This window comes from Anguilla rostrata, chromosome 2, assembly GCF_018555375.3.
Source record: "Anguilla rostrata isolate EN2019 chromosome 2, ASM1855537v3, whole genome shotgun sequence".
In the NCBI taxonomy this organism is placed as follows: Eukaryota; Metazoa; Chordata; class Actinopteri; order Anguilliformes; family Anguillidae; genus Anguilla; species Anguilla rostrata.
In genome coordinates this window covers 58,079,777-58,097,091 of record NC_057934.1, presented here as the reverse complement: position 1 = coordinate 58,097,091, position 17,315 = coordinate 58,079,777, and the positions used below count along the sequence as shown (strand labels likewise).

Genomic DNA, 17,315 nt, shown 5'->3' with positions numbered 1-17,315 from the left:
GCTGAAGTTCAAACCATCAGAATGCGGAAGAAAGGTGATTTAAGTGACTTTGAACGTGGCATGGTTGTTGGTGCCAGACCGGCTGGTTTGAGTATTTCAGAAACTGCTGATCTACTGGGATTTTCACGCACAACCATCTCTAGGGTTTACAGAGAATGGTCTGAAAAAGACAAAATATCCAGTGAGCGGCAGTTCTCTGGGCGAAAATGCCTTGTTGATGGCAGAGGTCAGAGGAGAATGACAGAAGAATAGGTACATTCCCAAAAGTCACTTCTCTGCTCCTTTTGGTTATGTAAGCTGTGAGTTCAAACACTCGTCTAACCTCTTTATAATGTTTAATTTTTTATTAGACTTTCCAGTAAGACATTTGTTTTATGGATTTGAGTAACCTAGATTTTTTTGTGTAATTTCAGTTGGATAAAAAAAGGATCTGTAGATTACACTATGAGGTATGTTGATCAATAACTATATGACCAACATCATGCTCAGTGAATGTTTATGATGGATGCATCTCCTGATTACTTCCTAGAAATGTCCTCAACCTTTATATCGACTGCAGGAGGTATATAAACCCAAGCTTTAAATCACACATCAGATCACCTTGTGCAACCGATTGGTAAGTGAATGGTAATCATCATATATTCTTTACAAATTGTATCAAGGGATTAGTGATATGTTATAGGAAAATGTGTAAGTTAAATTAGAGTAGTTAGAATTCAGAACACAAAAACAAAGTGAAATGAAACCCATTTATCCTTGCAGAAATGAAATAATCTAAATAGATATTGAATAGATAACTAAAATAGATAAATATTGCATCACTTCACAGTAAGTAGAAATTATTGCTGTTTATATATGTATATATATATATATATATATATATATATATATATAGTGTACAGAGCCAAAACAACAAGAAATGTGTCATTGCCCCAATACTTCTGCACTTTAATATGTACATATAATTAAATGCTAAAGTATTGGGATGATGACACGGTTCTTGTTGTTTTGGGTCTGTACACCAGCAAATTGTTTTACAAATGAAACAATGCATATAAGCTTAAAATCTTCAGTTCCCATTTGTTTCTGGGGCAATTTTGCCGGTGATGTGCTGTCCATTAAGTTTTGAGGCATTTCATTGGATCTGAATGGATAAGATCATTTCTCTACACGCAAGAATGCATCCTTCTGCTGCCGTCAGCAGTCACATCATCAACAATGAAGACAAATGAGCCAGTTATACATGTTATACAAGTTATAACACTACCTCCACTGTGTTTCACAAATGAGGGTGGCGTGGGTTTGGTGGTTTGATGGGTTCAACAGTTGAAAAGTGGTTCTTCTTAACAATTGAAAGTATCTGTTGGTCATCCATTACAGTGGCCTTCTATGGTCTACCAGTTATTTGCTATTACTGAGCATACTGAGCACCAGTGTGTTTTTGCATCTTCACAATGTATTAAACAGTTGATTTTGTCACATCCAGTATTTTGGGTATGTCTCTAATCAATTTATTCTTATTTTTCAGCCTCATGATGCTTTACTAGAATCGACACTTCTTTTTTTTGTTGAGTTGAGAGCAACAGTAACTGACTCCAAAACCAAATTCCACACCTAGCATCAACTCCTGAATTTCTGTTTGTTTTCTTCTGTGTGAAAAGACACACAGCTGGCCAAGAAACAGCTGAGCAGCCAGCTGACCAATTACTTATGCTCCAGTAAATTTCAGGGACTATGTACAAAATATTATTTACAATATATTCTTTGGACATTTTAGTTACATTCAGTTACCTTTGTGTTTTTGTTTTCTGGAAGGTTTTGCTGAGTCACTGGTCTTGGAACGATGACTTCAAGAGCTGCGTTGCTGTTCTTCTTGATATTGGCCATCACGGCTGATAGCACTGGTATGGTAATGCAGAATCTCACCTCTGCCTTTACATGATCAGATTCTTCCAGCTAGCATGCAAAGAAAATAGAGTCGTCAGTCAGCTCTTTGTTAGAGGGCTGTGAACAGGGTGATGAAAAACAGCTCTGTAGTCACCTCGAAAATAGACAAACCTTGGAAAAATGAAGCTGAGCAATCTGAGCAATTTACTCTCATTTGAATTCCAGTTGTCTGCTCCTGTTCGAGTTATATGGACCGAGATTGGTACCATCTCATAGTCGTGTTTTGTAACGCTCCCAAACTAACATATATACTGTAGCGTTTGAACATCAACATTAGAGGTTTCCAGGCTTCGAAAATGTTTAAAAACACTTTTTTTCCACTACTAAGTGAGTCTTTGATACAGGTGATGTTCAGGGCTGTCATTGCGTTTGCAGCTTTGCTGGTGACGGACTGCGAGGCGTGCAGCACGGACGCAGCGTGTCAGAGCTCTCAGGGGGCCCAAAACGTGACCCCGACGTGCAGCTGTGCGGCCGGCTTCGTGGGAGACGGCATTTCCTGCTACAACCGCACGGCCTGCGACGGCGCCGCCGCGTGCTGCAGCCACCCCGGCTACCGCTGGTCCTCGGAGCAAGGCTGCGTGGACACGGACGAGTGCACCTCCCCCGAGGCCTGCACCTCCCCTCTGGTCTGCGAGAACACGCCCGGCTCATTCGGCTGCGTGATGCCCAGGGAGGGGAAACTCCAGGAGCCCGGTGCGGACCCGAGCGCCCGACCCGATTCCGACCCGGACTCCCACCAGCGTTCCGACCCCGGTTCCGACCCGAGCTCGGACCAGCGGTCTGTGTCGTTCGGCTGCGGCGGCGTGACCTGCCCCGCGGGACAGGACTGCCTCCTCGTTAATGGCGTCCGCCGATGCCTGGACCCCTGCCGGCACTACTCGGTGTTGAATGATCCGTGGCGAGCCACTGACCACAGGATGTCAGGCAGGGCGTCCTGTGACAGAACAGGCAACTGGCAAGGCTGGTACCGCCTGTTCCTGGGGAATGCCAGCGTGCAGATGCCGGAGAGGTGCGTAGAGATGAGCATGTGCGGGACCCACGCTCCGCTCTGGCTCCCAGACCGCCACCCAGAACTGACGGATGGAATCGTCAGGAGCCGCGTCTGCGGGAAGTGGAACCATGACTGTTGTTGGTTTCAGTCCAACCAGATCCACGTCAAGGCCTGTCCTGGAAATTTCTTTGTCTATAAGTTTGTCGACACATCTGCCTGTTCTTTGGCCTACTGTGCAGGTATGGTTACTTGTGCATGGAATGATAAAAAAATTACTGAGCACAGCAATTCAGCAGACATTCTTCAGTAAACATCCAGTGGTATCGTGTTAACAGGTTTAAGGTAAAACTTTACCCAAGATCAAGCAGATTCATAGATGTGTTATTTGTTATTGCATAATGAGCATATTGCATAATCCATCCATTATCGAAACAACCCATTATATCTTACTGCAGCGAAACACCTAACAGAATATATGGGGTCTATATGTTCTTTTCCAATAATTCATTTGGATACTAGTTCCTAATACAAGAATAATTGATGGTGATGATGTCTTGCTTTGCAATTTGAGTTGAGGTAGTATTGCTTTTGACTGGTTTGGAACATTCATAGTTTGGAAGTCCATTTATGGTAAACAGTGGAAACATGACGACAGAGGTTTGGAATTTAGCCAGCACAAGTTCCATTATCTTGTCGTACGAAGCACAGGATATCACCAACTGTGTGTAGACTTTTTCTGGAAGACACACAGAATTCCACATTTTATTTTCAAACACGAAAAGCACATTAGGAAAAATGCTATTTTACAGTTGTTAATTCGAATCCACAGTACAAACCGACATTGCCTCTCACTGAATTCCTTCAGTAAATATTCAGCTATAAATGAACTGTATGTGAAAAAGAATCCAAGCTGTATAAGTCATTCTACATAAGTGACTGCTCAATGTTTTAAATGTCTAACTGCTCACTGCCTAAAATGCAATCTGTCCTCTTTTAGATGTCAACACCGCAGTGTGTGGTACCTGTGGAGAAGGTGAAACCTGTGTGAGTGAGGACAAAGTGAACTGGGGGTGTGAGATACAGGGTGGGTGAAAAAGCTCAGAGCATCTGAATCTATCTCGCAGTTAAAAAAAAAAAAAAAAACACCTCTAAGTTTGGTCTTTTCACCTGTGTGTTGTAGCCAGTGCCCAGATCAGACTGGTGAATGGAAGTGATCAGTGCTCTGGCAGAGTGGAGATCTACCATGATGGCCAATGGGGGACGGTGTGTGATGACTTCTGGGAGATAGAAAACGCTGAGGTGGTGTGTAGACAGGTGGGCTGTGGCACAGCTGTGGCTGCCCCAGGCATTGCCCACTTTGGACAGGGCAGTGGGCCCATTTGGTTGGATGATGTGAGGTGTTCAGGAAATGAATCCACCCTGGCACAGTGCCGGCACCCGGGATTTGGGGTACACAACTGTGTTCACAATGAAGACGCTGGTGTGGTTTGCTCAGGTAGGAGATCGTCTGTCACGTTTTCTAAATTACCTTCAGTTGACTGTTATAAAGATGAACAAGAGGACATACCTTCGGTGGCCATGAAGGGCAAGACAAATGAGCAAATCTGACAAGAACACAAAAATAATACATTTTAAAAATTCAACTCAAAAAACACAACAAACTTAGAAACACAATGACTTTTCACAAAACAAAATCTGAAACACATCTGAAACTACAATATAATTTAGTAAACACAATTACAGTTTAGAGACACAACAACAAAAGGTAAAACAAAATATCATTTGTCGAAAGAAATGGAAAAATCCACACACAAAAAAACCGCAGTAGTGTTAGTCATGACGTCCTTTTGTAGGTTAACCTACAAGGAGGTTTGTTCCGCCACTGGTTCCCTCGGCAGAGTTCCAATAATTTTTTTCCCATAGGGACTTAGTTTTCTGCCGAAAATAAGGTCTGTGGGTAAGGTATGCCTAAAACAATTTCACGTTTTACATCCAATTACATCCATTAATATCTCAACCGTGAATTTCGAAACCGTTAAGGCAGTTGCAAAAATGCGACCATTGTTGTAATTTCAATATAGCAACTTGTTAGCAACTTACTTTTTAAAAGCACATTACAGCTTCGAAATTCACGTTTGAGATATTAATGGATGTAATTTATCCCGTAGAACAAAACGTGAAACTCTCTTAGGCTTACGTTCATCAAATAGGCTACCTTGTTTTCGGCAGAAAACGAAATCCCTACGAGGAAAAAAGCATTAGAAATCTGCCGAGGGACTGCCCATGACTCAAAAATGCGAATTTACTTTCGGGTTTTAGGACTACAAACTGTAACACTCAACAAATCAACCTTCCACAAACCGGGAAAATAGGTAGTGACCGTTTCGTTCCTGATTGGACAGAATTGTTGTCAATCTGAATGACCAAAAGTACTGGAATCTTTCGTTGTAGGCTTATTCACGTTTTTTTGCATTATTGCTTTTGTTAATTTGTACTGACAAACGTTGCTTTACTTTTTGCTGTTTTGTTCTTTAAGTTGTAATTGTGTTTTGCAAAATTATATATTAAAATTATTTTGCAAAACTACATCTACCCCTTTTTTTAATAAAGCTCGATGTCAGCTCAATATGATTACTGATTATATTTTTAAGCATTTTATTATATCGTCATATTTTTCTGAAAAAAAAAAAATGGACGAAGAAACATTTGCTTAAGAAAAATGGGAAACCGTAGAATTTATTTGCTGATGTAAAGGAAAGTCTTCATTATCACCCAAGGATGCGAATCTTTTCATGGGTTTTCTTCTTTCTTATTTATTTTCCTTTTTACAAATATGTTTTATACAGACAGTTCCCAGATCAGATTGGTGGATGGGCAAAATCAGTGCTCTGGCAGAGTGGAGATCTACCATGATGGCCAGTGGGGAACGGTGTGTGATGACTTCTGGGACATAAACGACGCTGAGGTGGTGTGTAGACAGGTGGGCTGTGGCAGAGCTCTGGCTGCTCCAAACTTCGCCCACTTTGGACAGGGCAGCGGGCCCATCTGGTTGGATGATGTGATGTGCTCTGGGAGTGAATCCTCTCTGTCAGAGTGCCCACACCCTGGGTTTGGGGTACACAACTGTGGTCACAATGAAGATGCTGGTGTGGTTTGCGCAGGTAAGAGGAAAATGAAAACATTTTAGTTTCACTGCTGCCTTGTGTTACAAATAGGACTTGTGTGCTTGGCACAAAACTGCCCCGCAATTCAGTTTTTTGTTGCTGTTAATTTCACCTGCTTAAGCTGTCTGTCTATATTCAAAATTATCAACAAAAAAAGCTGTAATTAAATATCCAGTTTCCATGTTTCACACAGCCATCAATTCATTTATCTATTTATTTATTAGTAAACTAAAAAGCTGAGATTCAGAAAAAAGAGATAGATAGATAGATAGATAGATGGATAGATAGATAGACAGATACTTCAGTGATCCCATAGCGAAATTCCAATGTTAGCTTACAAATATATATATCCAGCTGTGTAATTGGATACAATATAAATGCTATGTAAAAAATAAAAGTTGTGTATGTCGCTCTGGGTAAGAGCGTCTGCTAAATGCCTGAAATGTAATGTAAAAAAAAAAAAAAAGCATCTCATTTCATCGTCCAGAGTCGCACACCCCAGAGCTGGTGTGTGGGCAGAGCACCATGCAGTTTGGGTTACGCAGAGCTCACCTGCAAGATGCAGGGCTGGACCCGTCGAGCGCACACCTGGCTAACTTCCGCTGCACCGCGTATGTGCACCACAACGGCGTTTTATGGTTTTCGGTGGTTCGCAGAGTGGGGAGCTGCGGGACCCAGCTGAGGGTAAGGCCATGCCCTTACCGCCAATCATTGGTGTGAAACAAATTCAACAGAGCAAAGAATATGTGCTACAACCCTTTTCTTTGCAGTGGCAATATACTGTATGCATATATATATACACAATATGTGCTTTAATCGCTCACATTAATTGCTTGGTTTTCATAAAAAAATAAATCTCTCACGTGACTGTTCTACTTCAGTCCTTCTTATTACGTGCCTTTTCTTTTTCCAACAGACAAACAGCACCCATGCCATTTATTCCAACAGTTTATTTGTTTACCCTGTTGCCGTGGGAAGTGGAAACTTTTCCATCCCAGAGAGATTTCCATTCTCCTGCGTGTATCCTCTGGATGCAGAGGCCAGCCTGGATGTGGCCGTCGGTCCCTATTTGTGAGCAATATTACTACTACTAGTACTACTGCTACTGTTCTGCTATTACTATTCCTGCTACTACTAGTACTGCTACTACTATTACTATTACTGCTACTACTGCTATTACTATTTATGCTACTACTAGTAGTACTGCTACTGCTGCTGCTTCTATTACTACTACTACTACCAAAACTACTACTGCTATTACTACTATTACCATTACAATTACTACTGCTGCTAATACTACTGCTGCTATTGATACTATTACTGTTAGTACTGGTACTAATACTATTATTGTTACTGCCACTGCTGCTACTACTACTACTACTGCTATTACTATTACTGCTACTACTAGTACTACTGCTACTGCTGCTGCTTCTATCACTACTACTACTACTACCGAGACTACTACTGCTATTACTACTGCTGCTACTACTACTACTACTGCTGCTACTGCTACTACTGCTACTACTACTGCTGCTACTGCTACTGCTACTACTGCTCCTACTGCTACTGCTACTGCTACTACTGCTGCTGCTACTGCTACTACTACTACGGCTACTACTTCTACTGGTACTACTGCTGCACTCAATAAATAAATGAATAAATAAATAATTGCCATATTAACCGAATCTCAGTGAACAATCTCACAATGTAGTATTACCTAGAGTAGATAATGTATCAATTAAGCTTCTGCACCGTTTGTGTGTGCTCCTTTTTTCTGTGCAAAATAATAATGACAGGTAAAGTTTTCATAAGTTATTTACAGATGAGCCCTTTTCGTGAGCATCTTTAGTAATTGTGTCTAGTTCAGCAAGCTCGTGTTTTCAGGGGGAAATGCAACTAGTTTGTTTTATTCCATGGTGCTTGTTAGGTCAGTGGAGGGGGCAGTGGTGGGGGTGGGCCCCAGGTCCAGCGCAGCCATGGCTCTCTACCGCAACGGCAACTACACAGACCCCTACTCCGCGGGCGCGGTCGTCCTGCCCCTTGGCTCCGCCCTCCATGTGGGCGTGTCTGTGGAGGAGGCAGCTTCAGACAGGTTTGCTGTCGTTCTGGAAAACTGCTACTCCACGCCCTCTGCTGACTCAAATCACCCTGCGCCCTTCTTCCTGATTCAGAACAGGTCAGTCATCATCAACAGGTCATCCTGGTCATTATAGACGGGTGTTTGCAGGAGTGCTGGGTTGGGGTGATGGGTAATTTCCCGTAGCATCATCTTGAAAAGTAGGGTTTCGGTTGCTAGGGAAACCACCACCTTGCGGTGCTGTAGTGACATCACGTCGATTAGGCATCTGCCATCCATCTGTGTCAGCTGCGCAAGATCAGAAAGTTGCTCAGTCACTGTCTGCGTAGCTCAGCATGTGAAATCGGAATATGAAGTAGGTTACCATGAGGAAATACGTATGTGTGTGTGCATGTGTGTGTATGTGTTATGTGTGTGTGAGTGTGTGCAAATGTGCGTGTGTATGTGTTTGTGTGCTTGTGTGTGTTTGAGTGTGTATGTGTGTGTGTGATCGTGTGTGTGTGTGAGAGTGTGTATGTGTGTATGAGTGTGTGTGTGTGTGTGAGTGTGTATGTGTGTGTGATCGTGTGTGTGTGTGAGAGTGTGTGTGTGTGTATGAGTGTGTGCGTGTGTGTTTTGTAAATGTCGTTTTCCCACCTTCGTGCCCCTCCGGCCAGGTGTCCTAGCAACAGTCGCCTGGTGAAGGTGGAGGACAGCGGACCCTCTCTCCCTGGCCGTTTCACTGCCTTGGTGAACTTATTCTCTGGTGACTATGACAACATCTACCTGCACTGCAGTCTGAGCATGTGCGACCCCACACAGGCCGGCTGCTCCCAGGTGAGTTCTGTGTTCCTTTTTGGGTTGCCAGGTGCCCAGTTTTTGAATGTCTGGTTTTCAAATTTTTTGTACAGGTCCAGTTTGTGGCCCTGATCATACAATATAATGTCCAGTCAGAATAACTGATTGAAAAAAATCCGCAAAAAATTTGTGTCTCAAAACCACCCCTCCCCATCCCCGGTCTGCCATTGATCCCAACAGCCCCAGCTCCCCATCTTGTTTGCAATTAAGCTTACACCTGCGCATGTTGTCCGGTTTAGACAGATTGTAAATCTGGCAACCCTAGTTCCTCATGGAGCTGAGATGTCATCTTTCTATGACAGAAAGAAAATGCAATTACAACAAGGAATTTGCTGCTTACATCACTGAGAAAAATATGAACTGTTAAATGGTATTCCTCCTGTATTGCGTGAGGATTCAAGCTGCATCGCCTCCATTTGGTCGCCAGAGGGTGACATAATCATCACGAACTCTGATTGTGTGTTCGCCTTTTGGCAATTCGAGAGCTAATTAGTTTTGACTCAGGCTGTTTTATTTTTTGCAACTCAATCCAAGCCTCCGGCTGCCTTTCACTGTTATTGGGTTCAACACCACCACCATTACATATTGTGAAGAGAAGAGGGGAAGAGATTAACCACTAGCACAGAGAACTTGACCTAACAGTACCAGTGTGCAGATTTTCTTAAATTTTGTTGCTCTCTCTTCACAGGCATGCAGGTCGAGGGTGTCCCGTTCTATCTCCCTTGAGAATCCCCTGACCATTGGACCCATCTCCTGTAAGCCTCCGCTCAGAATTACCGGTTTCATTTCACCTGGAGACAAACCTGAAAATGTATTGGGCTTGTACTTTATGTACTTTGGGCCTGTTACTGTAGTATGTCGTTGGGTTTGGCTTGCTGTAGTATGTCGCTGGGTTTGGCTTGCTGTAGTATGCATGCGCTTGAGGTTAGACTAACTGTAATTTGTACTTTGGTTAGGAATACTGGAGGATACATATTTTTCATATGATTTCTCTTGATGTTTTCAGACTTCATAAAACAAATTTTGTTGATGTCTGAGCATTTTATTGTTTTTTTTTTATTTCTTCAGCAAACATATATATATATAAGCATTTCATTGATTGATTGATTGAATGATTGATTGGTCTAATTGATCCTGTTTGGATATCTGTACACTCTCCTCAAATATTGAGGAAACTCAATCACAGTGAACTGTGAGGTGCTTTCACAGTGAAACACACCGGTAACACTCAGTTTTTACCTTTCAGGGGAGAAGGTGGCCAGAGAGGACACCTTAGCATCCGCGGGTGAGCACAAACACTTTCTCACTCAGTCGCTATAGAGCACAGAACAATGTTACAGTGGGCAATTATTGATATTAGCATGTCATGACCAGTCAGCTAATCACAGTAACATTCACCATGGGGCAGCCATGGAACGGTATATGTTTTACTGAAACAGAGAGACACAACTTAATTCCTGGAGGGCAGGAGTGTATCCTGGGTTTTCAAAACACTGTTATACACCGGCACTGGTTCCGTTCTTAAATCAGGCCACAGTGAAATGCTTGCAGCATGAACACACGTGCAGTCTGCAGCTATATTTCATAACCTTATAAATAAATCATCTCAAGGAATCAAATGGGCTGATTACATGAGAGTAGAAATTGGCATGAAATCCTGAAACAGGACGGCCCGCATTGTGCCCCCCTCACCAGCAGCACACGCAGAGACAGTGTTGGGGGGGGGGGGGGCAGTGTAGTATAATGGTTAAGGAACTGGCCTCTCGGCACCGAGGTTGAAGCTTTGAGTCAGAGTCGGCTGCTGGTGTAAATGCTCCGTGGGCTGGTTCCCCAGCCCAGGGCCACCCAAACAGAACCGGATCTGGTATCAATCCCAGGTGTGGCCCTGCCATTGTACACCTGAGCAAAGTACTCGACCTGCATTACTTCAGTAAATATCCAGGATTGTACGTAAAAAGAGTGTAAGCTGTGTAAGTCGCACTCTGGATAAGAGCACCTGCTAAATGGCTAAAATGTGAAAAAAATATGGGTATGAGGTGGAAAAATCACGGCAGGTCTCACAAATGTTTCTGCTTTTTTTTGTTTTCAGGAGCATCAGATGAATGAATCTGGTCCGCCTTTCCAGTCCAGCCTCTTTGTACCATGTCTTGATTGGTCACTTGGATTTCAGCCATTAGATCTGTTTCTTGCCCTTCCCTTTTCTTCTCCGTTTTCTAATTGGTCACATGCCTGTCAGTCTGATATATTGCAGGTCTTATCGGTCACAGCAGACTATCAGGATCAAGCTGACCCGTTACATCCACATAGATCATTAGTACAGTGGATGGCTTTTTGCCCTTTAAACGTTGTACTCTTTTAGAAACTACATGAACAGTCCTCTCTGAAAGCACACGGAGGGTCTGCTTGTCGTCTAAAATAAACCCTCAGCAGTCCGTGAGATTCAAGCTCATTACCCGCGGTGTGCTATTTCAATTGTAGGCAATATCCCCAATTTGTAATCACAAGACAAGCCTTCAGGGAACCAAAAGAAAAATCTAGAAATGCCTCAGCCTACATAAAAAACCAATACGGCGGTTTAAACGGAAGTTAAACAGTCGTCTTACAGATCTGTTAATTCTACGTATCAAAAAAGGAAGTCACCTCCTTTAGAAGTCTGAACAATGCTCATGAAGAAACCACTGAACAATATCACTTACTATTTGGGATGTTGGTCCTATGCCACTGTTTTTTCTTCTTTGCATTTACTGTACAAATGTACTTTGAAATATATGTTTCAATAAATGACTGCGTGTTGACATCATGTGAAAACATCATGTGAAACACAAAACTCGAGACAAAGGAAAATAAAGACTTTACTACAAAAAAAGGCAAACACAAACAGGGAACAGAAAAGGCCATGACAGGCAAAAACACAAACTCCAAAATATCTAAGAACAGAAAACAAGAGGAACTCAAAACACGGGCAGGGCAGAACACAGGCAGGCAGAGTACACGGGTAGAACCACACACACAAAACGGAAGCAGGACAAAGCGGGCAGGTACATAAAGCCAAAAACAAACACAGAAACACACAAGCAGGACCGAAGCAGGCAGAATACATATATTCAGAAACTAACACATGGAACCAGCACCTGAGCCAAGGGGACAAAGAACTTAAATAGACAGGGGTAACAAGACACAGGTGAACTCAAAGAACAATCAAACCAGAAAAGTAGGGGATAACAAGACACAGGTGGGAACAACGAGACACAATCAGAAACAATAATAAAATAATTGAAAGCAATAATACAATTAACAGGGGAACGAGCAGGACACAAAACAGAAGTGCCGCCATCTGGCGGCCCAACAAGGAAAAACGGAGACAGAAGCACAAAACCATGACATTTCTCTTCAGTTCAGACTATTCACTCGTATTAGTAAAACTGCAAAATTATTCAGCAACACTGAAGTATTCAGTACTTTTTATGCTGCAACACTTTGTTTTATTTGTACTTCCATATTCCTTGTTTATTAGCATGCAGTGGGCTCCAGACCAGGTAGCTAATTAAACGTGAATATTTTGCAAGGTTTTCCGGCACGTGGGGATTTCCATCTCCGTAGGTGAAGTGAAAACGAAAGTTACCTTGTCAGAGGTCATTATCTGCAAGTGTTCATTGAGAAGACTGCCATTAATTTTTTCAAAGCAGTATTAAAGGTAAAATGGTCGGAATGAGAAATTATTTAGTAGGTTCAATCAACCGTTTGTTTTAGATTGATTACGATTGTTATGTACGAAGCCAGTTCGAACAAACCTTTTCCGGAACGAGACATTCAGTTGTTACAATGAAATAGTATTGATTTCGGGCTTATGAGAATATTGTCTGTATGGTTTTCAGGACTAGGGGATTGTCTATTGTCTAAACCACGTTTTGTCTTTAATTTGTAAGTAAGTAGGCGTAGTCATAGGCGTAGGCTGTGTTTTATTTTTCATAGAAATTCATTCGCATTAGGCTGTTCAATCAAAGTGGTTTGCAGTATTCAGTTAAACAATTACGTTCGGTGGAGATCACTCAATATTGGAGAACGGGGTTGGTTGCCACACTTCTAACTTTTGGCGTATTTCTCGGGCATAATTCATATTAGAACATTCTAACCAGGAGCTATTGAAAGCTATTAAGGTCTCGTTCAATTAAATCATTGGCAAAGGCTGGATGCATGCCGAATGCAATTAGGCACTCGAATGACATTTGACCAAGATATTTCTGAAAGGGTGACCAGTTCGTGGGAGATGACAAACAGATTCTAAAGTATTGTCCTAGCAGAAAGTTGCTATGGCGCTTGTGAGGAGCTCGATAGAGCAAGGAAAATATTGCTGTCTTATATTTATGTCAGATATTATTGTCTTCCTTTTCAGTTCAGATTATTTCACTGCAAAAAAAGAACCAGATGGCAGAATCGAATTTTCAGAGATGATGGATTCTGAGAGCATAATGTGGCATAATTCATATTAGAATATTCTAGCCAGTAGCTAATGAAAAGTTAAGGTCTCAGCTATAAATAAATATTCGGGCTGGTTGGCTCACGTTATTTGGTTGGCACAATGTTGAAATTCTATAAGAATGAAGCAACCAATGTAAACAATTTTTAACATTTAATTCCAGTAAGAATGATTCTCAAAACGGTTTCTAGGTGCTGAAGATGATAATAAAGGTGAAACGTGGAGTCCGAAAGAAATATATGAAACTCGGCCAACTGAGCTTTTCAAATTTCATCAACGAAGGTATGTATGTTTTGTGCAAATTCATTAGGGGGATGTTTTCATAATATTAAAATTTATTGTGTGTCACTAGTTGTCTGTCACTAACTGTTGTTTTTTTATGCTTCAGTGAAACAGAAGTTTTCTGTCCCAGAGGATAAAGTGGTCAGAGTCACCGATGATCTGGGCACAGAGGTGGATGAGGATGTATTTCCAGAACTTGCAACAGTCGAAGACATGTGCTTCGTTATCCACACTGATGATAGTAAGTGGGTTATGCGTAAAACTCTTACTTTTAAAGGAGTACCATGGTGGTTGAACGTGACACTTCCCAGTTGTCTTCAGGCAACAACAAAACAAATGTGCATAATTTTTTTATTCTTAAGTAATTTCAATGTACTTTAAAACGTATTTTTCTAAGCCTAAATTTCCCACTATAAAAATTCACCCGAACCGTCTGGGCGTGGTAATGAGAACTGTCAGTTAGCTATGATTGACAGACCGTGCCCCGTTACCATAGCTACCCCCATGATACGCGCTCTCTTTGGGAGACTGAATTTTCACAAGCTAGCTAGCTTAGTAGTATATCAAGTATCGATAGATAGCTAAGGTAAGGAAGTTGACTTATATCCAGTTATAATTTTTGCTATCTAGCTAGACAAATTAAGATAAAAGCACAACTATAACGTCCTCATAAAAGCAAACTAGCAAGCTAACGTTATCGATAACATTGCCTTATGAAAGCAAACCTCCTAGCTAGCTAACGTTAGCTAGCTAGCTAAATGAATATAACCAGAAATAATCTAAAGGCACTCTAATTTAAGTGAACCTAACGTTCACTTAAATTAGACAAAGTTCAGACAAAGTCAAATATTTGCATTGTCTGAACAGCAGGAAGGTGTGTCCTGTCAGATTTCTTTACGGGGTGTGGAAATAGGAGTGGTTACTGTATTCGTGACGTAGAAAAATGACAACTTTCTCAACCGGTTGAAAATAGGACGATGAATTTAAAACGCATATTTCTCCAAAAATACAGAATGGACATATTTAATACTTTGCTCATTGTGTTTCTTCAATGCCTCTTGTGCAAATAGCACATAAAACCGAGAAAGTGTGAAAATCACCATGGTACTCCTTTAAGCATATAACTTTTTGAGTTTTATATTTTGATTCCAAATGAGAGAGATTGTCCATGTTTTCTAACGTGCTAATTACTGCGATGCTCATAAAAGTGATGTGTAATATATTTCTACAAACGCTTGTGTATTTTAGCGCTCAGCGGTGTCATGTAACGTGTATTTCAGATTTCCCGCTGGACGAATCATCAATGAACCAGGCTGACAGCTCAAACCACCCTGAGTTTTCGCCGCTCACACCGTTGGGTTGGCAGGGTCGCCGTACGTAAGTATCCTACATTTTTGATGTTTTCATGTTACTACAGAGGGTTGTATTATTAGATTTATGTTAACGTCGTAGGCTTAACGGCATATAATAGATTGTTCTTTGCTTTTATGAAATTGGCATGTTTAAGTGTGACAATCTACCTCCTGTCTGAGAATAAAGAATCGGGTGTCATAGGAATTGGTGTTGGTGTTCCTTTCTTAGGAGTTTCTTATCGTATGTTATACTGTGATACGTTTAGGAATGAATATACAATGTTTGCAGTTAGGGATTTCATGTTTTAAGATTTTGTTGTGGTTGTGGTGTAATGCATAGGGGCCTGGTAGTTTAATGATCATTTGTACAGTTATTTTGCTGAAATAGTGGTCAGTTTGCAGACTGTATATTGGCAGTGCAAGTACAGAATATGGTTTGATTATTTTAAGACAAGCATGATTTTTAGGTGGAAATGTCACACATTTCTCACCACCATTTTGGCTCTTTTTCTGTGTAGCTTGACCACCGCCTCCTCCAGGCAAAAAAACTGATGTTTCACATAAAGGCTGTCGACAAGAAGCATATTTAACAAACATTTAGTTTCTACATTTAACATTTATATTTATATATGACATATTTTTTCAGTCTTGCATTAATGTAGAACATTGCTCTTGGAAAAGTGATTCCAATGTTTTATATGAACTTCTCCCTGAATGTTTAAAAAAGTGGCATTTGAAAATTGTATTGCATTTTCTTTACATATGGTGATGCTAAACCCAGGGATTTCTTTTGCCCAGGAGTTCCATCAGCAGATTTCCGATGCTTTTTTCCAATAGATGCTTTCTCCCCCCAATAGACACCACCAGCAGGAAGAGAGAGAACACCTTTCAGTTCCTGTGGAGACAGAACAGGGCGAGACACAGGTAAGAGGCCTCTGTAGTGAGCACTGGGGGGAGAGAGGCAGAATTCCCTGTGGCAACACGCCCACGTTCTCAGACTCACCTGACAGGTGACGTGTCAGCCGGGAGGTAGAGATAAGCCGGGGGTTTAGCGAGGGAGTGGAGAGCTTCCTGACGTGGCAGTCTGATTGTATGTTTTCCAGAGCGATCTGCTCGAATAAAGTTGTTTTTGCATACTTGAAAACAAAGCCAGTCGTTTTTCTCCACACCTCACTTATTCTCCTGAAGGTGTGTGCCTGTCAGGTGGTCACACATTCACCTGGAATGTAGATTCTTCTGTTATGCACCCATTCACTCCTCTTTACCAGTCATATCCATGTAACTGCAGCGTCTAGTGTTTACTGTGATTCAGTGTGTTTCTGCATTTTCCCACAGTCGCCAGTGACAGATGCTAAATCTCTGCACCAAAATGGTCAGAAACAAAAAAGGAGTAAGTACTGTCTGCCAATATTATTATTATTTTTTTTAAAAAGAAAAATCTGGGAATACACTGTTCTCTTTTGGAAATACGCAAAATGCGAATGGTAGGTCGTACAGAAGTAGTTGTGGCCTTAGTAAATAAGACGTTAATTTCAGGCAGACTGCAAACGCACCTGCGTACCCTCGTCAGCCCGCAAATCTGCACTGCTGCAAACTTTTGTGCGCGCAAATCTGGCTCCTATTATTTATTGAAGCATTTGATTGCACCCAGCATAAGTTTATGAGCAGACAGCAGCACAGTGTTTGATTTTGAGAAGACCATCGGACCACAGCCAGCTGAGAGAGTCCTCTCAGCCTTCATGTCTACCTACGCAGGCTTCAGAATCCGAGACTGCTGAGGTTGACACTGTGACTGGGACTTTAGCAGATAGCTAACGTAAACAGTTGGCTAACTTGTAACGTTAGTCGCCTCGCACAGTTGTGTAAATTCATATTCTTAGTAGTGTAATGACTTCAACTGGGACCTATGTAATCTTAGATATTGCTTATGCTTGCCTTTCATGTATCCAATGATTTAATTAATAAACAAAATTCATCTTTTGAAGTATTTTTCAGGAACACGTTTCAAAGTCAATGTATCGTTGTCCATATCAAAAATGTATTAACTATACCCAGCCCTACCTGTGATGTTAGGTAATGCATTACCTTAAAAAGAATTGATTTAGGCCATAATTCATGCATTTTCATTTAAATGTGTAATAAATGGTTTAACTTTAAATTGCTCTGTGTAATTATTTGTACAATTGCT

General features: G+C 41.5%; 2 protein-coding genes across 8 annotated transcripts in view; both read left to right on the top strand.

Moving 5' to 3' along the window:
* Positions 1-509: 509 nt before the first annotated feature.
* Positions 510-11,811, top strand: LOC135249262 (uromodulin-like). Of its 3 annotated transcripts, none has more exons than XM_064324716.1 (13): positions 510-616; positions 1,816-1,904; positions 2,323-3,177; positions 3,936-4,022; positions 4,119-4,433; positions 5,785-6,099; positions 6,590-6,786; positions 7,019-7,173; positions 8,030-8,278; positions 8,836-8,995; positions 9,705-9,771; positions 10,263-10,301; positions 11,106-11,811. In XM_064324716.1, exons 2-13 carry the CDS (start codon positions 1,844-1,846, stop codon positions 11,120-11,122), a joined length of 2,517 nt encoding a protein of 838 aa, XP_064180786.1. In that variant the 5' UTR covers positions 510-616; positions 1,816-1,843; the 3' UTR covers positions 11,123-11,811. The 3 variants fall into 3 exon arrangements, with proteins under 3 accessions (XP_064180786.1, XP_064180787.1, XP_064180788.1); XM_064324717.1 differs by having other exon boundaries at positions 512-627; XM_064324718.1 differs by lacking the exon at positions 510-616 and adding an exon at positions 1,363-1,718.
* A 705-nt stretch (positions 11,812-12,516) lies between these two features.
* LOC135249261 (LIM domain only protein 7-like) overlaps positions 12,517-17,315 on the top strand; it is a 78,879-nt gene continuing 74,080 nt past the window's right edge. For 2 of the 5 annotated variants that reach the window (XM_064324707.1, XM_064324706.1), the window contains exons 1-6: positions 12,517-12,552; positions 13,685-13,775; positions 13,882-14,016; positions 15,056-15,152; positions 15,985-16,051; positions 16,463-16,517. In XM_064324707.1, coding sequence (XP_064180777.1) covers positions 12,532-12,552; positions 13,685-13,775; positions 13,882-14,016; positions 15,056-15,152; positions 15,985-16,051; positions 16,463-16,517 — 466 coding nt within the window. In that variant the 5' untranslated portion in view covers positions 12,517-12,531. The other 3 variants (XM_064324709.1, XM_064324708.1, XM_064324710.1) reach the window with 3 other exon arrangements.

Bases quoted from the DNA above. Each gene is read 5' to 3' on its own strand.
- LOC135249262 (XM_064324716.1), top strand. From the start codon at position 1,844: ATGACTTCAAGAGCTGCGTTGCTGTTCTTCTTGATATTGGCCATCACG. The intron at 7,174-8,029 runs GTGAGCAATATT...GGTGCTTGTTAG, and splicing joins GTGGCCGTCGGTCCCTATTT to GTCAGTGGAGGGGGCAGTGG. The intron at 8,996-9,704 runs GTGAGTTCTGTG...CTCTCTTCACAG, and splicing joins CACAGGCCGGCTGCTCCCAG to GCATGCAGGTCGAGGGTGTC.